Here is an 18,617-nt window from a genome sequence, read left to right on the forward strand (position 1 = left end):
GCCTAGAACACAGGAGGACGCTCCAGTTCCGCCAGCCTTTACTTTGGCCAGTTCATTAAAACAAACAAAAACTATTTTTATAAATTCAAAGGAAAACCAGCTTCATTTTCATCTTGTTTTTAGGACTATCTAGATATGTATGACTTGTACACTACCTGACACATATTCATATTTGGGTAAACTAGTGCTTATAAAAAAGTGTTCTAGAACCACTGACTTGAAATTAAAGTAACGTTCCCGGGGTTGGCAAGACAACTCAGCAGATAAAGAGGCTTGCTGCCAAGCCTGATGGCCTGAGTCAGGCTCTGGGGACCCACAGGATAAAAGAGAACCAACCCTCTCAAGTTGTTCTTGGTTCCCACATGCACACTGTGGCACCCATCCGTGCACATAGATGCAGACACCCCAAAACTAAAGAAATAGGTTAAAAAATAAGTAAATGTGGGACTGGAGGGCCGGTTCAGCAGTTAGAGTAGATAGATACTGTTCTTGTAGAGGTACTAAGTTTGTTCTCAGCACCCTCATCAGGCAATTCACAACCTGTAAGTCCTGCTCCCAGGGATCCAGCACCCTCCTTCATTCACGAATACATATCCACACAGGAGCATACACAAGTACACACAGTTTAAAACAAAATAAAAATCTTTAGGAGTTAATAACAGATGGTAACGTTCTCAAATCTTAAGAGACGTTCATTGAGATACACTGCTCCGTCTGATTGTTACACCCTTCCTTGTTCCTGTGCCAGATCTTGATTTGCAGCAAGCAGGGAGAAGGAATGACATGGGTGGGAGTCAGAGTAATGAGTCAACCGTGAGGGTCCAAGCGGGAACAGGGAAAGTCACAGCCTTTTAAACAAACAACTCACAGTGACCAGTCAGCGAAAATCATTCCTAATAATAGCTCATGGTAGGCAGTTCCCTGGAAAAAAAAATGGTTTGGTGTGCTAAGGAAATAGGAGCGAGAAGGCTCGGCGTCTGGACGCGTTTCTTTAGGCGATTCTGCTTTGGAGTTTACCCTGTGTGCCATGTACATTGATTAAACCCAGAATATATGCTGGCCATTTTTGACCATCATTTACCGTATTGATTTGTTAGCAAGGGAACTGTAATAAAAAAGCCATTGATTTACTGTCCTTATTTGCTTATGGGCTTTTTTTATTATTAATTTTTCACTTTTTCTTTCTCTTTTGGGGACCATTTCTTCCAGACAAATGCGGTGCTCCGTGAAGTTAAAAGAGAGGGGCTCCCGGTGGAACAAAGGAGTGAGATTCTGTCTGCCATCCTGGTCCCGCTCACCGTGCGCCAGAACCTGAGGAAGGAGTGGCATGCCAGGTTTGTTCTGCTCAGAGGTGGGGTCTGGTGTCCCTGCCCCAGCTCTGCGCGTCCCGCTCAGAGAACTAAGGTTGAAGACATTCTGAGCTAACGTTAGCTTCCCTGCCCGTGGTAACCGCATCAATTATAACTATTCCCGACGTTGTCCGCATGCATGTACAGGTTCTCCTCTAGTGTGACATTTAGCCTGTAGGCTTGCATCTTGAGCATAATGTAGTGTAAGTACCTGATACCCAAGCGCCCTTTCTGGTCAGCTGTCTGAGGCTAGCTTTGCCCATTCAGTTAGGCAGATGCCTGGGCAGTTCACCGAAGCCCGCTCTGTTACTGCACACGGGCAGAGCGTTTGGAAGTGGTATACTCATCGGCCTGCCTCATTTTTCAGGATTGGCTGAGGAGAGATTCTTTTTGCTTCAGCCTGGTTTCTTTGTGCTTGAAGGTACCCATGGTTAGAAAGCTATCATGATGGAAGGTTCGTGTAAATCACCAGTTCTGACGTCATGTGCTTGCTGGCAAAAGCTAGTAGCGTCTATGTGAAAAATCTGAGACGCGTGGGAGGTCAGAGCCAGCGCCTCGATGTTGGGATTCTCTTGCTTGAGTAGCTGGTCCGCTGAGCTCTCATCCGTCTCCGTGCAGGAGCCAGAGGAGTCAGGAGGTGATACTGGGTGTTGTTCCACAGCCGTATTGGATGCCTAGAAATTCTCTGTGCCTGGGAGTCAAAGAGCATTTTTATTAATAACCATAATATTCTCTAAAACTCCATACTGCAAAATTTACAACAATTGATAGCTTTACTAATAATTATGATCATGAAAAATAGATGTGTTTAAACAGGAATGAAGGCATGAGCAGCATTTTCCAAGAAAGGCATTTTTGTTGGCTCTTGCTTCTCCCCAGGTATCAGAAAGCAGCTTCCTCTGGGCTGTATGATCTCCGTCCCGCATTTAAGGGAAGCATCGTGGTTTTCAGTATCGCCCTTTCTCACAGTGTGTTCACAGTAAACGAATTTTCAACAGCACTGACTGAGGCATGATTTACCGTTTAATTTTTTGCTTTTTTGTGTTACCATTATTACATTTGTATTATATTTTTTTTAAATAGTGAATTATCAGCATTGGGGCATCGGAAAGGTTTTCTTCTCTCTTTTTTGCTCCGTTCTGTCTTCTTCTTGGCGCTACATATTAAATCAGAAAGCAGGGAAGAATGTGTTTCTGTGCTTCCTCTCTCCCATGGTCTTCCCTCGAAAGACAGCCCAGCCCAGAGTGCACGCTCACCAGGAATGGCTGTCTTTTGTTGGGTGCATATAGTTTGTTACCAGTAATTTCCTATGACATCAACTCATTAGACAGTGTGGCCGAGATGGCATGTTTAAATGGAGTCTGGCTTCAGCGTTTCTGGCCCTTTCCTGCTAACAGTTTAATCAGGAGCTGGAGCCAGTGTTGAAGTTGATGTAGTCTAGCATCTGAAACAAAACTTCACAAGTCCTTTGTGGCAGAGGCGGAGGGAAGAAGGGGCTTAGCTGCTGACACTGTGCAGACCCTCTTAAAACCAAACACCTGAAAGAAAATTTCAAGAGGTCGATGTCCTGAGAGCTCCAAAGGCAAAGTGTCCTCAGAGTATTAAATAACCGTCCTCCTCCCCCACCCTCCCGCACCCCCATTTGATGTTTCCCATCTCGGTGCCCTATCTCAAAGCCTCATCCATGTGAGCCGGATAAACAGACGCTCACCATATCCCTCTCTTTCCTCATCAAAGCACTGCCTGGTGTCTGGCACAGGCCGGGCTGTGCGTGGCTGTCCAGCGGGTGGTGGTAAAAGTTATAAAACATCCCAGAGAGTGCCTCTCTTCCTTGCTGCTTGCCGCCTAGGTTTTAAAGATGGGCTTATTGTGTGCTTAGGAATTACACAAAGGAAAACACACACACACACACACTTTAACAGGAAATCATTAGCACTCATCAGAGGCCAAGCAGTAGATTACAGCCTTTTTTACCTTCATCAAAGCTATCGAGGGACCAGTTAGATTAGATAATAGATTTTTTTTTCTTCAGAAAGTTGCGTCCAGATGACTCTAATTAACTTATAACACACATTGGGCTGTACCACTTGAAGAACCCAGTCACTCTGACTCCCACTGGTAGTGACTTCAGTACCAGTTCCCCTGCAAAACCCCTTCCATCAGCAGGTTCATCTGCCATCGTGATCTCCAGAGAACATTTTCAGTGAAACTTGTAACTCAGTCATAAAATATGTGTCCCTCTCTCAGACCCGGAGTGGTGCCATTGTCTGGGGCTCTGCATGTCTGAAACCAAAAGCATATGTTCTCTGTAATTTAGCTCCTTAAGGAAAGTGTCAATTCTGCAGTGACTTGGGGTAACTGAGTTTGTCACAGTGTCACACAAGCCTGCGATTCTAGAGGCACTTCTGAGCGTTGTCGGGTTTCCTTCCCCAAACTCGATAATCTTATAAACAGCCCTCTCCAAATAGGCTTATTAAGGCTGTCCATTCACGTCCCCATCAGGAGCACCGTGTGAATGCCCGGCAAGTGTTAACAGAAGAGGTACCGAATTTCTGAAGATTTGCCTTTGTTTATACAGTCCACTCTGCCTGACGGACAGCTTGTTATAGCTTTTAAAGAACTGGGCAAGCCCTCTGATCTGACCCCTTCTTGACCTCCGCAGCCCAGAGGTCAGTCTGCAGCTAATAAAATCCAAAGCTCTTAGGGTCTACTGTAGGAGCAGGCAGAAAAAGAGCAGCTGCAAGGACTGAATATCCCAGGATCGGCTGCTTTGGGGTCAGTGTCTGATAATGAAAATGATTACCAAATTATATGGAAGTTTAACCGCAATAGTGAGAGAGAGGAGGGTGGAGCCCAGCGTATTAGGTTTGATAAATGAACTGTGAAGAGGCCCATCTGGCTCTCAACATCTTTTCTCCCCCTCTTTCCTTACCAAGGGGAAACATTTTAAAATAACAGCAGTACATATAGACTCAATGACCCATGCACGGAGCTGGAATGGATTAAGATTTAATGGTGGCAGTGGAAGGAATTATCATTTGAAAAGTACACCAAAGAAAAGGTACAGTCCGGTGTCCATGCCTGACTTGTTTTTCTAGATAAAAATCTAAAAGCCAGCACCTTGGCTTATTTTATACATATCCCCAGCATATCACCTGGACTACTGAAAATGCCAAGGTATTGATGGCGTAATTACCCACGTTCAGCTTCAGGGATAAAGGGGCCCCCTTTGCCTTGAACATGTCAGAATGAGCACCAAACATTTTGTTTCTGCTGGCTTGCTCAGTTCCAGTGATGGAGGGTAATGAAAATGCTTTGCAAAAAAAAAAAAAAAAATTAAAAAGTGGAGGCGGGTGTCCATTTCAGTGTCTGACCCTCCCACATGTCACTGCACTGGGTCTGTGTGTGGCTCACGGGCACTGTTGTCTTCCAGCTAAGACCTGGCAGTTTTTCTAGAAGAGTTTGTACCCCAGTATTCATTCCACAAACACACAGTGCCCTGCACCGGGGTGACGCTGGAGACCACACAGCTCTGTTCATGGCCACATCATGACTCTGTCTTCTGAGGCAAGAATGGTTTTCCTCAGCAAGCATCTGTTCGTATATGTTTTGTTATATGTGTTTTGTATGTTAGCTATGTACAAAAACATTGCACGCAATGCTGTGCCTACGACAGTGCAGCCAGTTCCATGGGCACGAAGACATAACAGGTTACTAGAGAGGCGATAAAAGGCAGTCAGAGGGAGTGTGGAACTGCTCTGTGTGACCTGCTCAGCAAGTATGTCATCGTAGAGGTCTTCAAAGACTAGCATGCAGTGGCCGTGAAAGCCTGACCCTCAGCTGTATTGTCTGCCTAATAGAAGCCTCACCTAGACAGTGTAATTATAGTGAAGCAGAAACAAAGGGTACCGCACATTACCCATCCTGGTTCATTTCTGGTTTCAACTTGACAGTATGAGGGAGAGAGGCGTGCCAGTGGGAAGGGTCTGGCTGCCCACTGAGTACCTAGGAGGGAGAGAGGCGTGCCGGTGGGAAGGGTCTGGCTGCCCACTGAGTACCTAGGAGCTGGCAGTACTGCTCACTGGCAGGCGGTGCCCTAACTTGTTGCCGTACGAGGAGGAAGCACAGCCATCCAAGCAAGGACATGAGGGGATTTTAAAGCTGGAGATACACTCCAAAGAGAATAACATGTCATATGACCCAAAAGCCACTGTTGTGGGGTACACAGTGAGTGACTGTTCAAGGCTGTGCAGTCCTCACACTGTCTAGTCAGAGCACACTCCCTACCCAAAGCAAAGCCCCGCCGTCCGGTACTAACCACTCTCAGCTTGCCCTTTCCCTACAGTCATTGGCAACCACTAATTTCTTTCTGTATTTAAAGACTGGCCTGTTATGAACAATGTTATAAGTAGACACAAATTTCTTCTGTTTAGCCTAGTTTCAGGGCTTAGCCACATCATAACATGTAAATACTCTATTCTTCTTGGTGTTGGATGATATTTCATTGTATGAATATGCCTTACCTTCTTTGCCAAGTTATCAGCTGATGGACATCTGCTTGTTTACATTTGGGGCGATTATGAGTAACACGCCCCTGTGTATCCTGTGCACGTTCTGGTAGGTTATGAGAAGGCAGAGCTTGGCTCTGGGAATGTAGTTCAGTAGTGGGCATTCTTAGCATGTGCAAGGTTCTGGATTCAATCTCCCATAACAGACTCATGCACACATATGTGTATGCACATATGCATGTGTGTGCACATGTGTGCACACATGCTGAGTGCTATTTCTTCTCTGTTGACTTGACTCAGGGTTGATATTTGTTTCTCTACCACAGGTTAAGCAGAGTATCTGTCAGCTTGCTTGACACTTGGAATACCTGCAGCCAGGATCGTTGTAGCATTTGATAGTCTCTTCCATTGCAGTAATGTCCCATTCCAGCAAGGGGCCTAGGCAGTGTTCGTGATACGTGCCTGGCATCTGCCAGGGCACCTGGCACTCCAACGGGCTGAACGATGTCACTTCCCCAGCCCATTCCTGTGTTTCTAAGTCCTTTGTTTTTCTTGCGGTGTCTCTCTTGCTGTTGCTTGTCATTAACCTTGCTGAATTGGAACCTTGAAGGTAGAAGGGAGGCCTAATATTGGAAATGAATGTGAGTTACTTCTCTGACCTTGTCAAGGGTGGCACACTTGCAGCTGGAAAGGAGGTGAGATCTTAAACACAGAGCTTTGGACACAGGCTAGTTGGAGGAGAAGACACGGAGGACTCTGCTAAGATCAGGACAAAAAGCCATGCTCTCGTCCTTGAGCATTCCTAACTCCCTGCCTTGGGTGGAAGAGAAGTGGACCTTGGTGAGAAGATGGTGCATCAGGGAGGTTGGATCAGGCTCAAAGGCCTCTCAGAGGTTGTGTCTCTGAATGAGGTTTGAATGCAGTCCATTAGGGCCAGACTGAGATTCACGTGGCTTCGGGTCTGTTTCAGCAGCTCTGGGCAGCTACCTTGCCCTAGTTTCGTGCTGGAACCCTGAGCCTCGGTGACATCCCATTTGGATCACAACTCATTTCCATTTTTGCTAACAGTACGTGTAGTCACTAGCCCTGGGGTGCCCTGAGCTGCCGAGACAGTCACCTGCTAAGATAAACTGTGACCGTGTTATCTGACCATGTCTGATGATGTCCTTCATGCTCCAGAGAGTGGCTGATTCTTCGGACAGTTGGGCACTAGGAGTTTTAGCATGAGTTGTAAGTCACTATCCTTTGCCAGAGATGACTCTGTGTGTCCTGTCAGGATGGGACGAGAATACACCAGAGAGGCTTGAGAAGCTGGGAGGCACTGGCCTACGTTCACCATTGGTTGGTGATGGTGGTGGTGATGGTGCTGTGGTGGTGGTGGTGGTGGTCTCATTCTTGGTTTTGTTTTTTCTTTAGTATATCTGTACTTCTCTTTAGGAATTGCTGCCTCTGCTATCTGCCACCCTTAGGAAAGGAGCGACGTCCTTTGTGTCTCTGAACCAGATTACTCCATAAAACCTGATAACTCCATAAAACCTCCTCATAAATGTGTAGGGATTAGAGCGTTATATAAAAATAGAGCAAGGACTGACTGAATAAAGAACTATGTTAACTTCTGTCCAGGATGCAGCAGCTGATCTTCAGGTGGGCAGTGGTGTTTTTATTCCTGCCATTGTTACTATCATTTGAACAGCTTTATGGGGACAGAAGCCAGTTGGCTTCTGCACATCTTACTTATAAAATCAACACGTGGGCCAGTGAGTTGGAGCTCTGCCAGGCTACTGATTGTAATGAGCTGTTGGCTGGTCTTCTAGACAATACTTCTTAACTTTTTTGAGAAAATAGTTATTCACTCATTTACTTATTCAGCAAATATTTCCTGGGGGGGGCTGCTGTTTTCCAAGCCCTGCTCCAGGCTTTGGAAACACATCAGGGACCATAACTGAAGAGCAGCCTCCTTACAGAGGTTCTCTTCTCATGGGGGGCAGAGGAGGGTGGCAGGTACTGTTTCCCCCAGGCAACTGCATAGTGTGCCTGTAAAATGCACAGAGCCAGGTAAACAAAGCTCAACACATCTGAACCAATGCCATTCCATTCAGGTTAAAGATAGCAAATTGTCCTGCCTGAGCTTCCCCATACATGGTCACTTGTGATAGATGACTCTTGCCTTTGTCATTGTAAAGCCCCTCCAGAGAACACCAGGTGTCCCCAGGAACACTAGCCTAGGGATTCCACACTCATTGTCCCTTAGCTACTCCCTGGCTCCAACTCAATTTACCAGACATTTGCTGCTTTTAAAACCTGCACTTTAAGAAAGGTGTTGTACTGGGAAATCCGCCTTAAGAGAGCACTTGTAAATCCACACCTGTGTCATAGGTGTTGGGGATTATGGGTGACAGTGTGCTGTCCTTTATCAATGGTTGTTATTGTTGCTGTGACTGGTGTGAGTCACTTGTCAGTTGTGTAAATATTGACTGAGTTCCTAGCTGGTACTATCCTAGACCCTGGGGCAACAGTGATGAGTAACCCTTGATTAGAAATGGGTTATGTAACACAGAACAACCAATACTCAGAAAGAGATTGAGTCACGATTTCATGGAGATCCAGGTCCCAGGGAGAAAAGACGGGGATCCTGCTTAGGTGCTCTCGAGTGACTCACAGTTAAGTCGTCCTCTGAGGATTGCCCTTCCTCTGCCACACTGTGCTGGCTGCTCGTGGGCAAATAAACTGGGTGTCCTTGAGAACAAGTAAGAAGGAAAGAAAATCATGTATGGTGTAGGTCCTTGAATAGAATCTTGCAAGAGATTCCTCATTCTCAATTTTGAATGTGGGGCAAAGTAGGTTTTTTTTCTAGAGCAAATTGTATGATTATGTCATAGTGGTTGTCTGTGTAGACTCTGAGGTTTGACTCTTGGCTCCACTTCCATAACTCTAGGGAAGGTACAACTGAAAATCATAAGTAGACAAGTTACTTAACTCCCTGTGAACCTCACTTCTCCCCCTTTGTAATCTGCCTAGGGATAATGGTGGAACCTGTTTCATAGGGTTGATTTAAGTAATTATAAAACACCTAGGACAAGTACCTGACACACACGGAGTATTCTGTAAAATCATCCTTATCATAGGTCAGGTGGTAGTTTGAATGCGAGCAGCCCTCACAGGCTCATGTGTTTGAATGTCTCCTTCCCAGTTGGTGGATTGTTCAGGAAGGATTAGGGGGTGTGGCTTCTAGGGGGCGTGGCCTTGTTAGAGAAGGTGTGGTAGATCAGGACGTTTCAAAAGCCCATGCCAGGCTCAGTCTCTATGCCTTCTTCTGAAGGATCAAACGTCAGCTCTGAGTTACTGCACCAGCACTGTGTCTGCCTGCCTGTTGCTATGCTTCCCGCCGTGTTGATCATGGAGTCACCCTCTGAAACCATAAACAAGTCTCCAGTTAAATGCTCTCTCTTATTAATTAATTTCCTTGGCCAAGTTGTCTTCTCACAGCAATAGAACAGTGCCCGGACGGACCAAAAGAACAAAGTCAAGAATGCACTCTTTCACACTGCCCTCTCCTTTGGCAGAGTGTCCAAATGTGAAGCCCCACACTGATAATGGAGGCCCGTTAGTGCTGAGTGAGGTGTAGAGAGGAAACAACCTGCGCTAGTCCTTCTCTGGGCTTGGGCTAAGTATTCGCACCTAGAAATGACAGATGTAGGTCTGGGCTCCAGGCTCTCTGAGCAACTGGGTGTAAAAATCTAGGCAGTTCACAGACACTTTGGATCAATTCAACTTTACCTAAAATACAGCGTCTTGAGCCACGTGACCCTCCAGGCAGGTGACATCTTCCAGCCTGGATAAAAGATCCCGGAGAGCGGCAATCATAGACATGGCTTTCTCCCTCCTTTCCCTTAAAACTTGGAGTGGAGCCACCGGTAGTGATAGTGAACTAGAACCAGCTGACAACAACTGGAAGTGCTCAGTGCTCTCTGTGATGAGACTGCAGCTCAGGATACAGAGCACGTCGCCCAGGCTGACTGCTAGTCAGTAGTAGAGATGAAACTTAAGTTAGCATGCCTGGCTCCGCTGCTAGGAGCACAGTGGGACAGTGGCAAAGCTCTGTCAGCTACTCACATGGCTCAGTGTGTTGACTTCGGTCTCACCGTACAGGACGTCCAGTGCTTCCAGGTCTTTCCCGGTGTGGGGATAAGCAATTGTGTGTGTAAATACCTATTTCCTCTGCCACCTGAGCACACCTCGCCGTGTGTGCCGCTCTGAGTGCATCTCTCGGCGAGGCAGTCATCTGCAGCCCGTGCCGTATGAATCTCGCCACCATTAGTCTTCTAACGGGAAGTCTCCACCTTTTATAGCTGTGTTGTTTCTTTTGTATTGATTGCAATCTTTTTAGGAGGCAGGAGAGTGGGGAGGAAGATGAGAGAACATCAAAGTTGAGCCTCCAAGACTCTGTACAGCCTCCAGGTCAAGTAATTTTGGGGCCGTGTTAATCAAGGCCGAGTGGAGCAGGCGCCCTGAGGTGAAAGGGTAGCGATTTATCTGCTCTATCACAGGTTCCTCGTCAGCGGAACAGTATGTTTATATCTGGGAAACAATTTACTACACGTGAAGAATAGTCATTTTATTCTATCTCAGGGGTGTCCCCAGTGTATTTTACAAATTTACTCTGTAATGAATATTCCAGGTTATAGATAAAGTTGAGCTGGCTTCTGGTTCAGAAGGTGCCAGGTTGGCGGAGTGCAGCACAGACGGCCTGCAGGGGGCACTGTTGCGTCATTTATCAGAACTCTCCAGTATCTTGTCCTAGGACAAAAACAAACCAAACCAGAGAAGGAAAATAGGCCAGTCACCTTAAAATTGCTCATTAAAATTATTTGACTGGTCCCAGTGTTAGGCATGAGTGTCGATCGGGCAGTTCAGGATTCAGGCACAGACAGAAACAGCTTGCCATGTCAGGAAAAACCGCAGTGATTGGCATGACTTCTGATTAGCCTCCTCTGTTGTCACCCCTGGACTTTGTAATTTAATAAACATCCACGTTTCACTGATCACCTTTGTTGGCTCCTGAGATGTCCACACTGTAGAAAAGACTTCCTTCTGTGGTGTTCTGAGTGTCTAGCTTGAGTCCTGGAAGAACCTTTTTAGAAATCTTGATTCTCTATTTTTTGTGTATCCTTCACTGCCAAAGATGATTGCTTGTTTGTTTGTTTGTTTGTTTGTTTAATGAAGTCATTTTTTTCATGGAAGGCTCCCCTGTGGGACCTGGCCTGAGCTGTCAGTATACCACCCAGCTCCTTGACAGTTCCAGGATTGCTGCCCATCCCCTTCCGCTCTGTGGCTCCACCCACTTGCCCCAGGGTTGAGCTTCAAACCCCCTACCTCCCTGCTCAGCTCTGGCTTCTTCTGTCCCTGGCCATGAGGCCTGCTAGGTGACTGTGATGAAGCCTCAGAAAAGCCCGGGTTGTGCTGAGTGTGTGTCTGTGTGCGTGTGCGCATGTGCACTTGTGTGCGTGCGTGTGTGCATGTGCTCTCACACTCGTGCTCAGCAGCAGCAGCAGCAGCAGCAGCAGCAGTCACACTGCCAGCCTCCTCTGCGCCCTGCTTCACCATCAATTACGCCATGTGTTTCGTCCAGTTGGCGTTCCCCTCCCAGTGTTAATTATAACCTACAAGACTGTTAGAGTTAATTTTATGGCAAGCATATTGTCTCTTCAAGGCTTCAGAGCAGCTCATAAATTATCTTGAAGGTAAAATGTAACTTGGGGAACCAGTTATGAAAATTCCATCCATCTCGCTTAGAACTGCAGCTGCTACTGTCAGCTGCCTCGCTGCTGCATTGTGAAGGAATTACGGTGGGTCAAGTTTAAGAGGGTAGGCCCGGGCTGTCGTGGAGGAGAAAGGCTGTCCTGGCCCTGTCAGACAAGTGCCTTCTGCCAATCCCCGGTGGTTTCACTTTGGAGGCAGGCAGAGGCAGGTAGCGCAGGTGGACAGTCCCCAAGCTGTCTGTATTCATTATTTTACAGAAACTTGCAGGTAGGCAGGACCAGAGACCTTTCCTCCTCTCTGTTGTCATGATGTTAGGCATCCCCGCAGAGTGTGAGGGAAATAACTTTCTACCTCACCTGGGCTTGCTCCAATCCCCGGGGCCAGCCCCTCCACCAACCCCTCCCTGGCCTCCCACACAGTGATTTCTATCTCACAGAAGCCCCAGGCTTGAGTGAGCATTTTATTTGTGGTTGTTATTTTTCATATAATCTGATAAAAGTGAGATTTCACTGTGAACGTACTCTAAAATTGCCTCCTAAGTAAATTAGCATGTTATCTTGTTGGGATAATAGGCCCACCCCTCTTCTGTTTCCTCACACCGAGTTGAAGCTTTACATTTCAGCCCTCGGGGCTTTAGCATTATTATTTTTAATGACTGAACACAAGTCTTTCATTTAGCTTGTTTGTATAGTCACTGTAAATGATCTTTCTGCTGCTGGCTCTCCATTTGCCATTCTGCATGTTATGCCAGCTTTAAAAGCTTTGAGGGGGCCTCTGAGAGTTGGGAGCTGTGTTAAGCACAGCGTCTTCTAACAGCACTGGAAACGGGCTGTGGCAGAATAGGCAGGGTGTGAGGAAGGTGTGCCTGTGCGTAGAAAGCCAAGTGTGGATTTGAGTGGTGTGCACGGCACATACACTGTTGTAGATGGCAGGTGAGAGCCCTCGGCAGTGTAAAGGAACAGCCGCTCGCCAGGCTGCTGCTGTCTTGTCCCTGCGTGTTTGTGGGCATTTTGACTTGCATCCATGCATCTCCTAGCTTCTGTAGCCGTGGCACCTAAGACTGCAGTGCCTAGGTTCCAGAAGTAAGCTAAGAAGACCTGGCAGGACACTCTCAGAGGTGAAATGCTGTCCAGCAAGGCCCTAGGCTTTATGGAGGAGGCGCTCGCTTGAGCTCTTGCTAACCAGGTGTGAGAGTTGGATATTTGCTAATTCACTAGCAAAGCCAATCGTTCTGTCTGTGGGGCCTGCCAATGACAGAGCTGGAGAAAGCCATGGGGACTGGGAGGGGGTGGTGGAGGGGGAAACATCACACTATATTTGAAGGGGGTCCTGTTTAGCCCTGCAAGGAAGACAGGATTCGCACTCCCAGGACTTCCCCCCAGTTTCAAGAGAAAACACACAGACACACACACACACACACACACACAGACACACAGACAAAACACATATTCTGTTGGATTGAGAACCTGCACAGAGAAGAATGTCACAAGTCCACGGAGACAGTACCCACATGGTGCCATAATCCCTTTAGTCCCTGCCATCTTGTGAGAGTGGAGGAAGCTGTAATCCAAAGCACTGAGATGTCCTCTCTCCGTATCAGAAACCTCCTCGCCCCATCCAGCATCACATAGGTGTGTGATTAGCATAAATAATACTTACAAATACCTGACCTGGTTGTGGCCAGCATGATATTTTAGCGTAATTACTCCAGACTGCTGGGCTCAGAGAGGTGTGGTTTGGGAAATGTTAGACGTGTGTGTTTGCTTATCTGGACAAGAGGAAAAAAAAACAAAACGGTTGCTTTTCTCTACTAAAGATAACATAGTAAGCCCAAACCCTGGCTACCACTAAAGTCAGTTTTTACACATGCATGGTTAAGTTTCACCATAAATATTTCATAAAGGCAATTAGAATGGAGCCAGGTTGGCATCACAACCCCAGCTGTACCAAAGGAACCATTTCATTAAAGTAAGCCAATATTGCAAAAAAAAAAAAAATCACACGATTCTATGGCAAAATGACCATAAGGTCAGAAATCCTGTGGAAGAAATGTCTGTAATCAGTGTTTATAATCTCTGCATATATGTCTAGTGAGTGCAGTGTGTGCAAAGAGAAAAAAGAAAGGAGGAGGAGGAGGAGGAGAATGTTGAGTGAGACTAACTTATAAACTAGTCATTATAACCAAATCTGTTCTTACCCAGCGTCTTGGCAGCTTTTTGGATAAATAATGTCTTTTCCAAAATTGGTGTGATTGCAAAAAGGAAGAGGAAAGTGAAGTAGCAAACTGTGTCTCTCTGGGTGGCTGCGAGCTGGCAGCATCCTAGGAACAGAACGCAGACATGGATAGTTCATCGGCTCTTTGGGTAAATGATAGCGCTGTGTACTTACTGCTGCATTGGAGTGCAGCAGAGATCACATGATAGTCTAACTGTCCTTCCTTCCAACCTCCATCCTTCTGTTCTTCCTCTCTTCTTTTCTGACTTCTTTCGAGTAAAAGTTCATTTAAGCATTGTTTTAAAGTGTCACACAATATATGTATGATGTTCTAGAGGCATGTGCCAGGAAAAAAAAAAAAGAAAAGAAAAGATACATTTTATACAAAACTTAGTCCACAGCCACAGATGGTCCTGTTCAGGTGCAATTTTAATTATGATGTAGAAACCAGCCCCACACAGTAGGAAGTCATCTTAATAAATGGAGCAGAGCTTTTGGCTTCAAGCATCAAAAAGGCTTGTTACTAAGGAGTTGAAGCACCTTGTGTTGTTGGGGAGTCTCAAAATGACTGAGATATCTGAAACAAGCAAAATAATGGGCTCTTGACAATCACCTGAGCACACGAGGAGTGCTTTACAAGAGGGCCACTCTGGACTCCTTAGGTGTGGTGAATTAAGTGATGGATTTTCCAGTGACAGATGTTTGCCACCGACTTTGTCACAGAATGAAAAGGAACATACACAGAACTGTGAATGCAGTTTCAAGATCTGAATCTCAGAACTTCAAGTATTTCTTCACACAGCTTTGCCCTTCAGGTGACGGTGTCCCCAGGAACCAACAGTACTTCAGATGATGCATCCAGCCCTGGCTTGTGTCCACACTGCACAAGTGGAACGGTCTTCTTAGGAGACGTTAGCTATCCATTATAATACTGCTTTCCCGTCTCTCCATGGCGGGGAATTGTGAGGACCTCATGTTAGGACCTCAGTGTCCTGACATAGTTAATTATCCGTGGATAATGGTCCAGCCATTGCTGTTGTGAGGGATACAGCTTTGTTGCTGAAGGGTTATTAAAGGCTTGCGGACTCAGGTGTGGTGCGCCTAGGCACTTTCCTACAGAGGCAGGCAGCTGTGTTTTCCTTACCATATTATACATCACAGAGAGCCTCCCATCTATTATAGCCTGGCTAATGATGCAAGTGTAAACCTTTATGTTCCACTCTATATTGTGATAATGTATTTGCTGTAGAAATGTTAGCTTGTCTTTCGTAAGTAATTAGTCTTTTCTCATGCCAAATGTGTCACATGAGACTGAGTTAGCATGGGGGTCAAAATACATTTAAACCAGTCTGGACAGATTGGACATGCCCACTGGATGCTGTCCCCTTTCTTCTTCTTTCAAAAAGGCCTCTTCCATTCCCCAGACTGCGTCCGACAATATTCAGATCACCAGGAACGTAGACGTGGGAGAAGGAATTGTTTTCCGTCCCCGGTGTTGAGACAGGAGTGTATGCCAAGTAAAGCAAGCTTAGTGACAGCCATGAGCTTAGCAGCAGGCTGTGTAGTCCCAAGGCCTCTGGACAAAAGTGGGGTTGACTGTGGGCTCAAAGGTGTCTCCCAGCCCATCTAAGATTATGAGCCCAGAGTCTGATGACATCCAAGTTCCTGCAGCAAACTGGCAGATGCTTTTGATTTTTAAAAGTTATCTAATTTGCTTCACTGGGTGTATATATAAAATACCTTAAATTTACTCTTAGAATTTTTGAAATATACAATATATTACTATTAACTACAGTCTCACCTTGCTATTCAATAGATCTCAAAAACTGCTTTTTCTTGTCTACCTAAATAGGTTAGGTTGGGAAAGGAGAGTCATCATACTGGATCCATGGTTCTCAAATAATATTGCTTGAGTATAAGACTAAAATCACAATGCCTTTTTGAAGGTTGGTTTAATGAGTGATGCTAAAAACTGTAATGATGTTGGCTGTTTACAGCTGCAGCTAAAAGTTAAGGATGGTGGGTCACATTGTCGAAGCTGGGGAGCTAATGGCCTTACAAAGTGCTCCAGCTCCGGAAGTCACGGATTGCAGTCATATCTGTGTTATGCTTTCTAAGAAAGATGTTCACGCCGAGGGGATAAATAGCAACGGCTAACTCCCGAGTCCTTGCTATAGGCAGGTGTGGTTTTCCATATCTTTCCACAGCTCCTTATTTCCCCCACACCATGCTGCAGCTCAGGCATCTAAGACTCCAGAAAGCTCAAATTTACCCAACATAGGAACAGCTTCTATGTGGCCATGGCAGGCTAGAGCCTGAGCCTCCGGTTCTGTTGTCTTTTTAATCAGTTCATTTTTCTGTGCCCCAGTAGACTAAGACATATTAGCTCTATTCACGAAGAACAAAGGTAGAGAAGTGTGCAGTAATTCAAAAGAGAGCAGCTCATTGGCTGCTGGGATGGTGTCCTGTAGCCCGGGCCTCCCTGGCATCCTGGACATATTGTCAACAATGTCTTAGGACTCAGAGTTCTTCATTTGAGTGGGAGGTGGGAGGGAGTGCAAGGAAACTGTAGCCCACTGTTTCCCTCTAAATACAGGCACCATTGGGCTCAAGAAAGATATGGTTTGCCTTACAAAGGTCTAATTATTGGGTTCCTGAATTCCGGTTCACTTCTGAACCTCCTAGGTTAATTTTTAGAAAATGTTGCAAGACATACTACCTTTGTGCTTAGGCAAGTGGCTTCATTCCCCGCCCCCCCCCCCCCCCCGTTAACCTCAGGTCTGTGCAAGTAGTGTGTGCTCTGGTGGGCAATTTCAGTCGGTACTCTCCAGTTAACATGTGGTTATAGGCCCCATCATGAGAGGTGGTGGGTTAAGCTAGGAGGTTCAGAAGCGAAGCACAAGTCAGGAGCCCCGCCCTCAGGACAGGGTGCAGGTGGGAACGTAGCTCTCAGAGTTCCCCGAGCGTGACCATTGCACACACAGACGTGCTCCTGTGGCTCTTGCTTTATCTTGATCTGAAGTCCCAGGAAAAATGCTCAGCTGGGTAAGCACTGTCATTAGTGTCTTATCTGATGTTTTTCTGAGCCAGAGTATGTCATTTTCTTAAGTAGTATTTATGACATTGCACAAGGAAACCTGACTAGGGTGAGATATTAAGGTTCAGAGAAAAGAGGAATTAGGGCACTTCAGACAACAGCAGCTCAAACTGTCCAGTGAACATCTCTTAAGTCACCATCGCTGTGGGTCTAGAGTCAGCACCAACAATATGTGAAAAATGACGAGATGCAGAAGAAAATGGCTCCAAAGAACCGATCCTTTCCCTCAGCCCTGCTGGTGGCCAGGGGCTAGGACTCATATCTTGTGCCATTATAATCTACAGCCATTTAATTTGCTAACAAGACTTAACTGATCTGGACCTGCAGTCTCCTCCTCCTCCTCTTTAATCAAAACAAGGAGCATTTGGCTCTGGACAGTGAGGGGAGCCTCTCTTTCATTGTCCGGTCCCACCATTTTTTTTCCTGGCAGGCTGAGATGAAACAGAAAGCTGATATTTGGAGCCACTGGAATTGCAGGCCTTGTAATTTAGAAATATCCATTTTATCCCGTGTAATTTCTTCTCTAAGATTCCTCCGTCTAAATCTGATACAGGTAGGAGCCAAGACAAACACTAACCATTTATAGTCACCCAGACCAGTTTGAATTTCACTCTAATGTAAAGCAAAGAGAGTTTTTGGCTTCGATTCAGGTGTGTAACAGGGGTAGAAAATGCATTTAAAATTTAGCAGCAAATGTTACCATATGTTTCCATAACAACTACAAACTTTTATGTCAGAAAAGCAATCATATAAACACGTAGGAATCTTGGAACAGTAAACTATTAATTTACCAAATATAAAAATCCAGTATGAGGGGGTTTTTATAGCCACAGAAGCCATGAGGGGCCCAGCATCCTGTGAATTTCTCCATTATGTGGCAGAAAATGCTGCTGCTTGGTTAAAATGAGCAAAGCTTTTAAAATTATAGGTACAGTGTTGCTTCTCTACAGGGGTTTTTTTCCGAAACAATGTGTGGTGGTGCCAGCCATGGCTGATTTCCTTTACCACAGTGAACTTATAGTAAAATAGCCTTGAGTAGCTGCCCCGCTCACATCTGTAAAACAATCACACCCCTACCCCCACCTATGGCCTCAGACTTAATGATGAACACTGGGAATCTGCAGAGAATGCGGTGCCCAGTTAGAGCGCGGCTCAAAGTAGGTGTTCGGAGGTTGTGGCAGTACAAGAGGAAAATTCTCCATTTTAAAATATAACAGAGAGAATAAGGGCCAAGTCTGTTTTCTCACACTTTAAGAATTAGGGTTAGTTATTACTGACAGCACCGCCAAGAACAAGTCAATGAACTCTGATTTCTAAGCCGAGCAAAGACATCATCTTGCCAGGGCATGTGTTTAAAACATGTGTTCCAAAGGGTCATCCGAAAGGAAACCAAAACCACGGCTTCCTTCCTTACCCTTCCTCAGAAGGAGCAGTGAGTTGTGTCTGTTTTCCTAGAACATGAGAACAATATTCTCATGTCATGTGAGGTGAGGTGAGGCACCCAGGCTGCCCTGCAATGGGTTGTAACTGTAATATCACTGAACATACTGATTAGTGAAAGTTACAGTCAAAAGGAAAAGAAGGCCAAAGAGAAATGGCTGAGCTGAAATGTGAGTCCAGACAGGGCCTGGTAGCAGGACTGGTGCCTTGCAAAGGCCTGATTTGCTTTTGAGTACATGGCGGGCCTCT

The 18,617-nt window shown here is 45.9% G+C and overlaps 1 protein-coding gene across 1 annotated transcript in view; it reads left to right on the top strand.

The window, feature by feature from the left end:
* The window catches only part of Fto (fat mass and obesity associated), a 355,067-nt gene that overhangs the window by 208,196 nt on the left and 128,254 nt on the right, over positions 1-18,617 (top strand). Inside the window, exon 8 of the mRNA NM_011936.2 lies at positions 1,210-1,334. Coding sequence (NP_036066.2) covers positions 1,210-1,334 — 125 coding nt within the window. The remainder of the gene's footprint in view (positions 1-1,209; positions 1,335-18,617) is intronic.

This window comes from Mus musculus, chromosome 8 (genome assembly GCF_000001635.26).
Source record: "Mus musculus strain C57BL/6J chromosome 8, GRCm38.p6 C57BL/6J".
NCBI classification, from domain to species: Eukaryota; Metazoa; Chordata; class Mammalia; order Rodentia; family Muridae; genus Mus; species Mus musculus.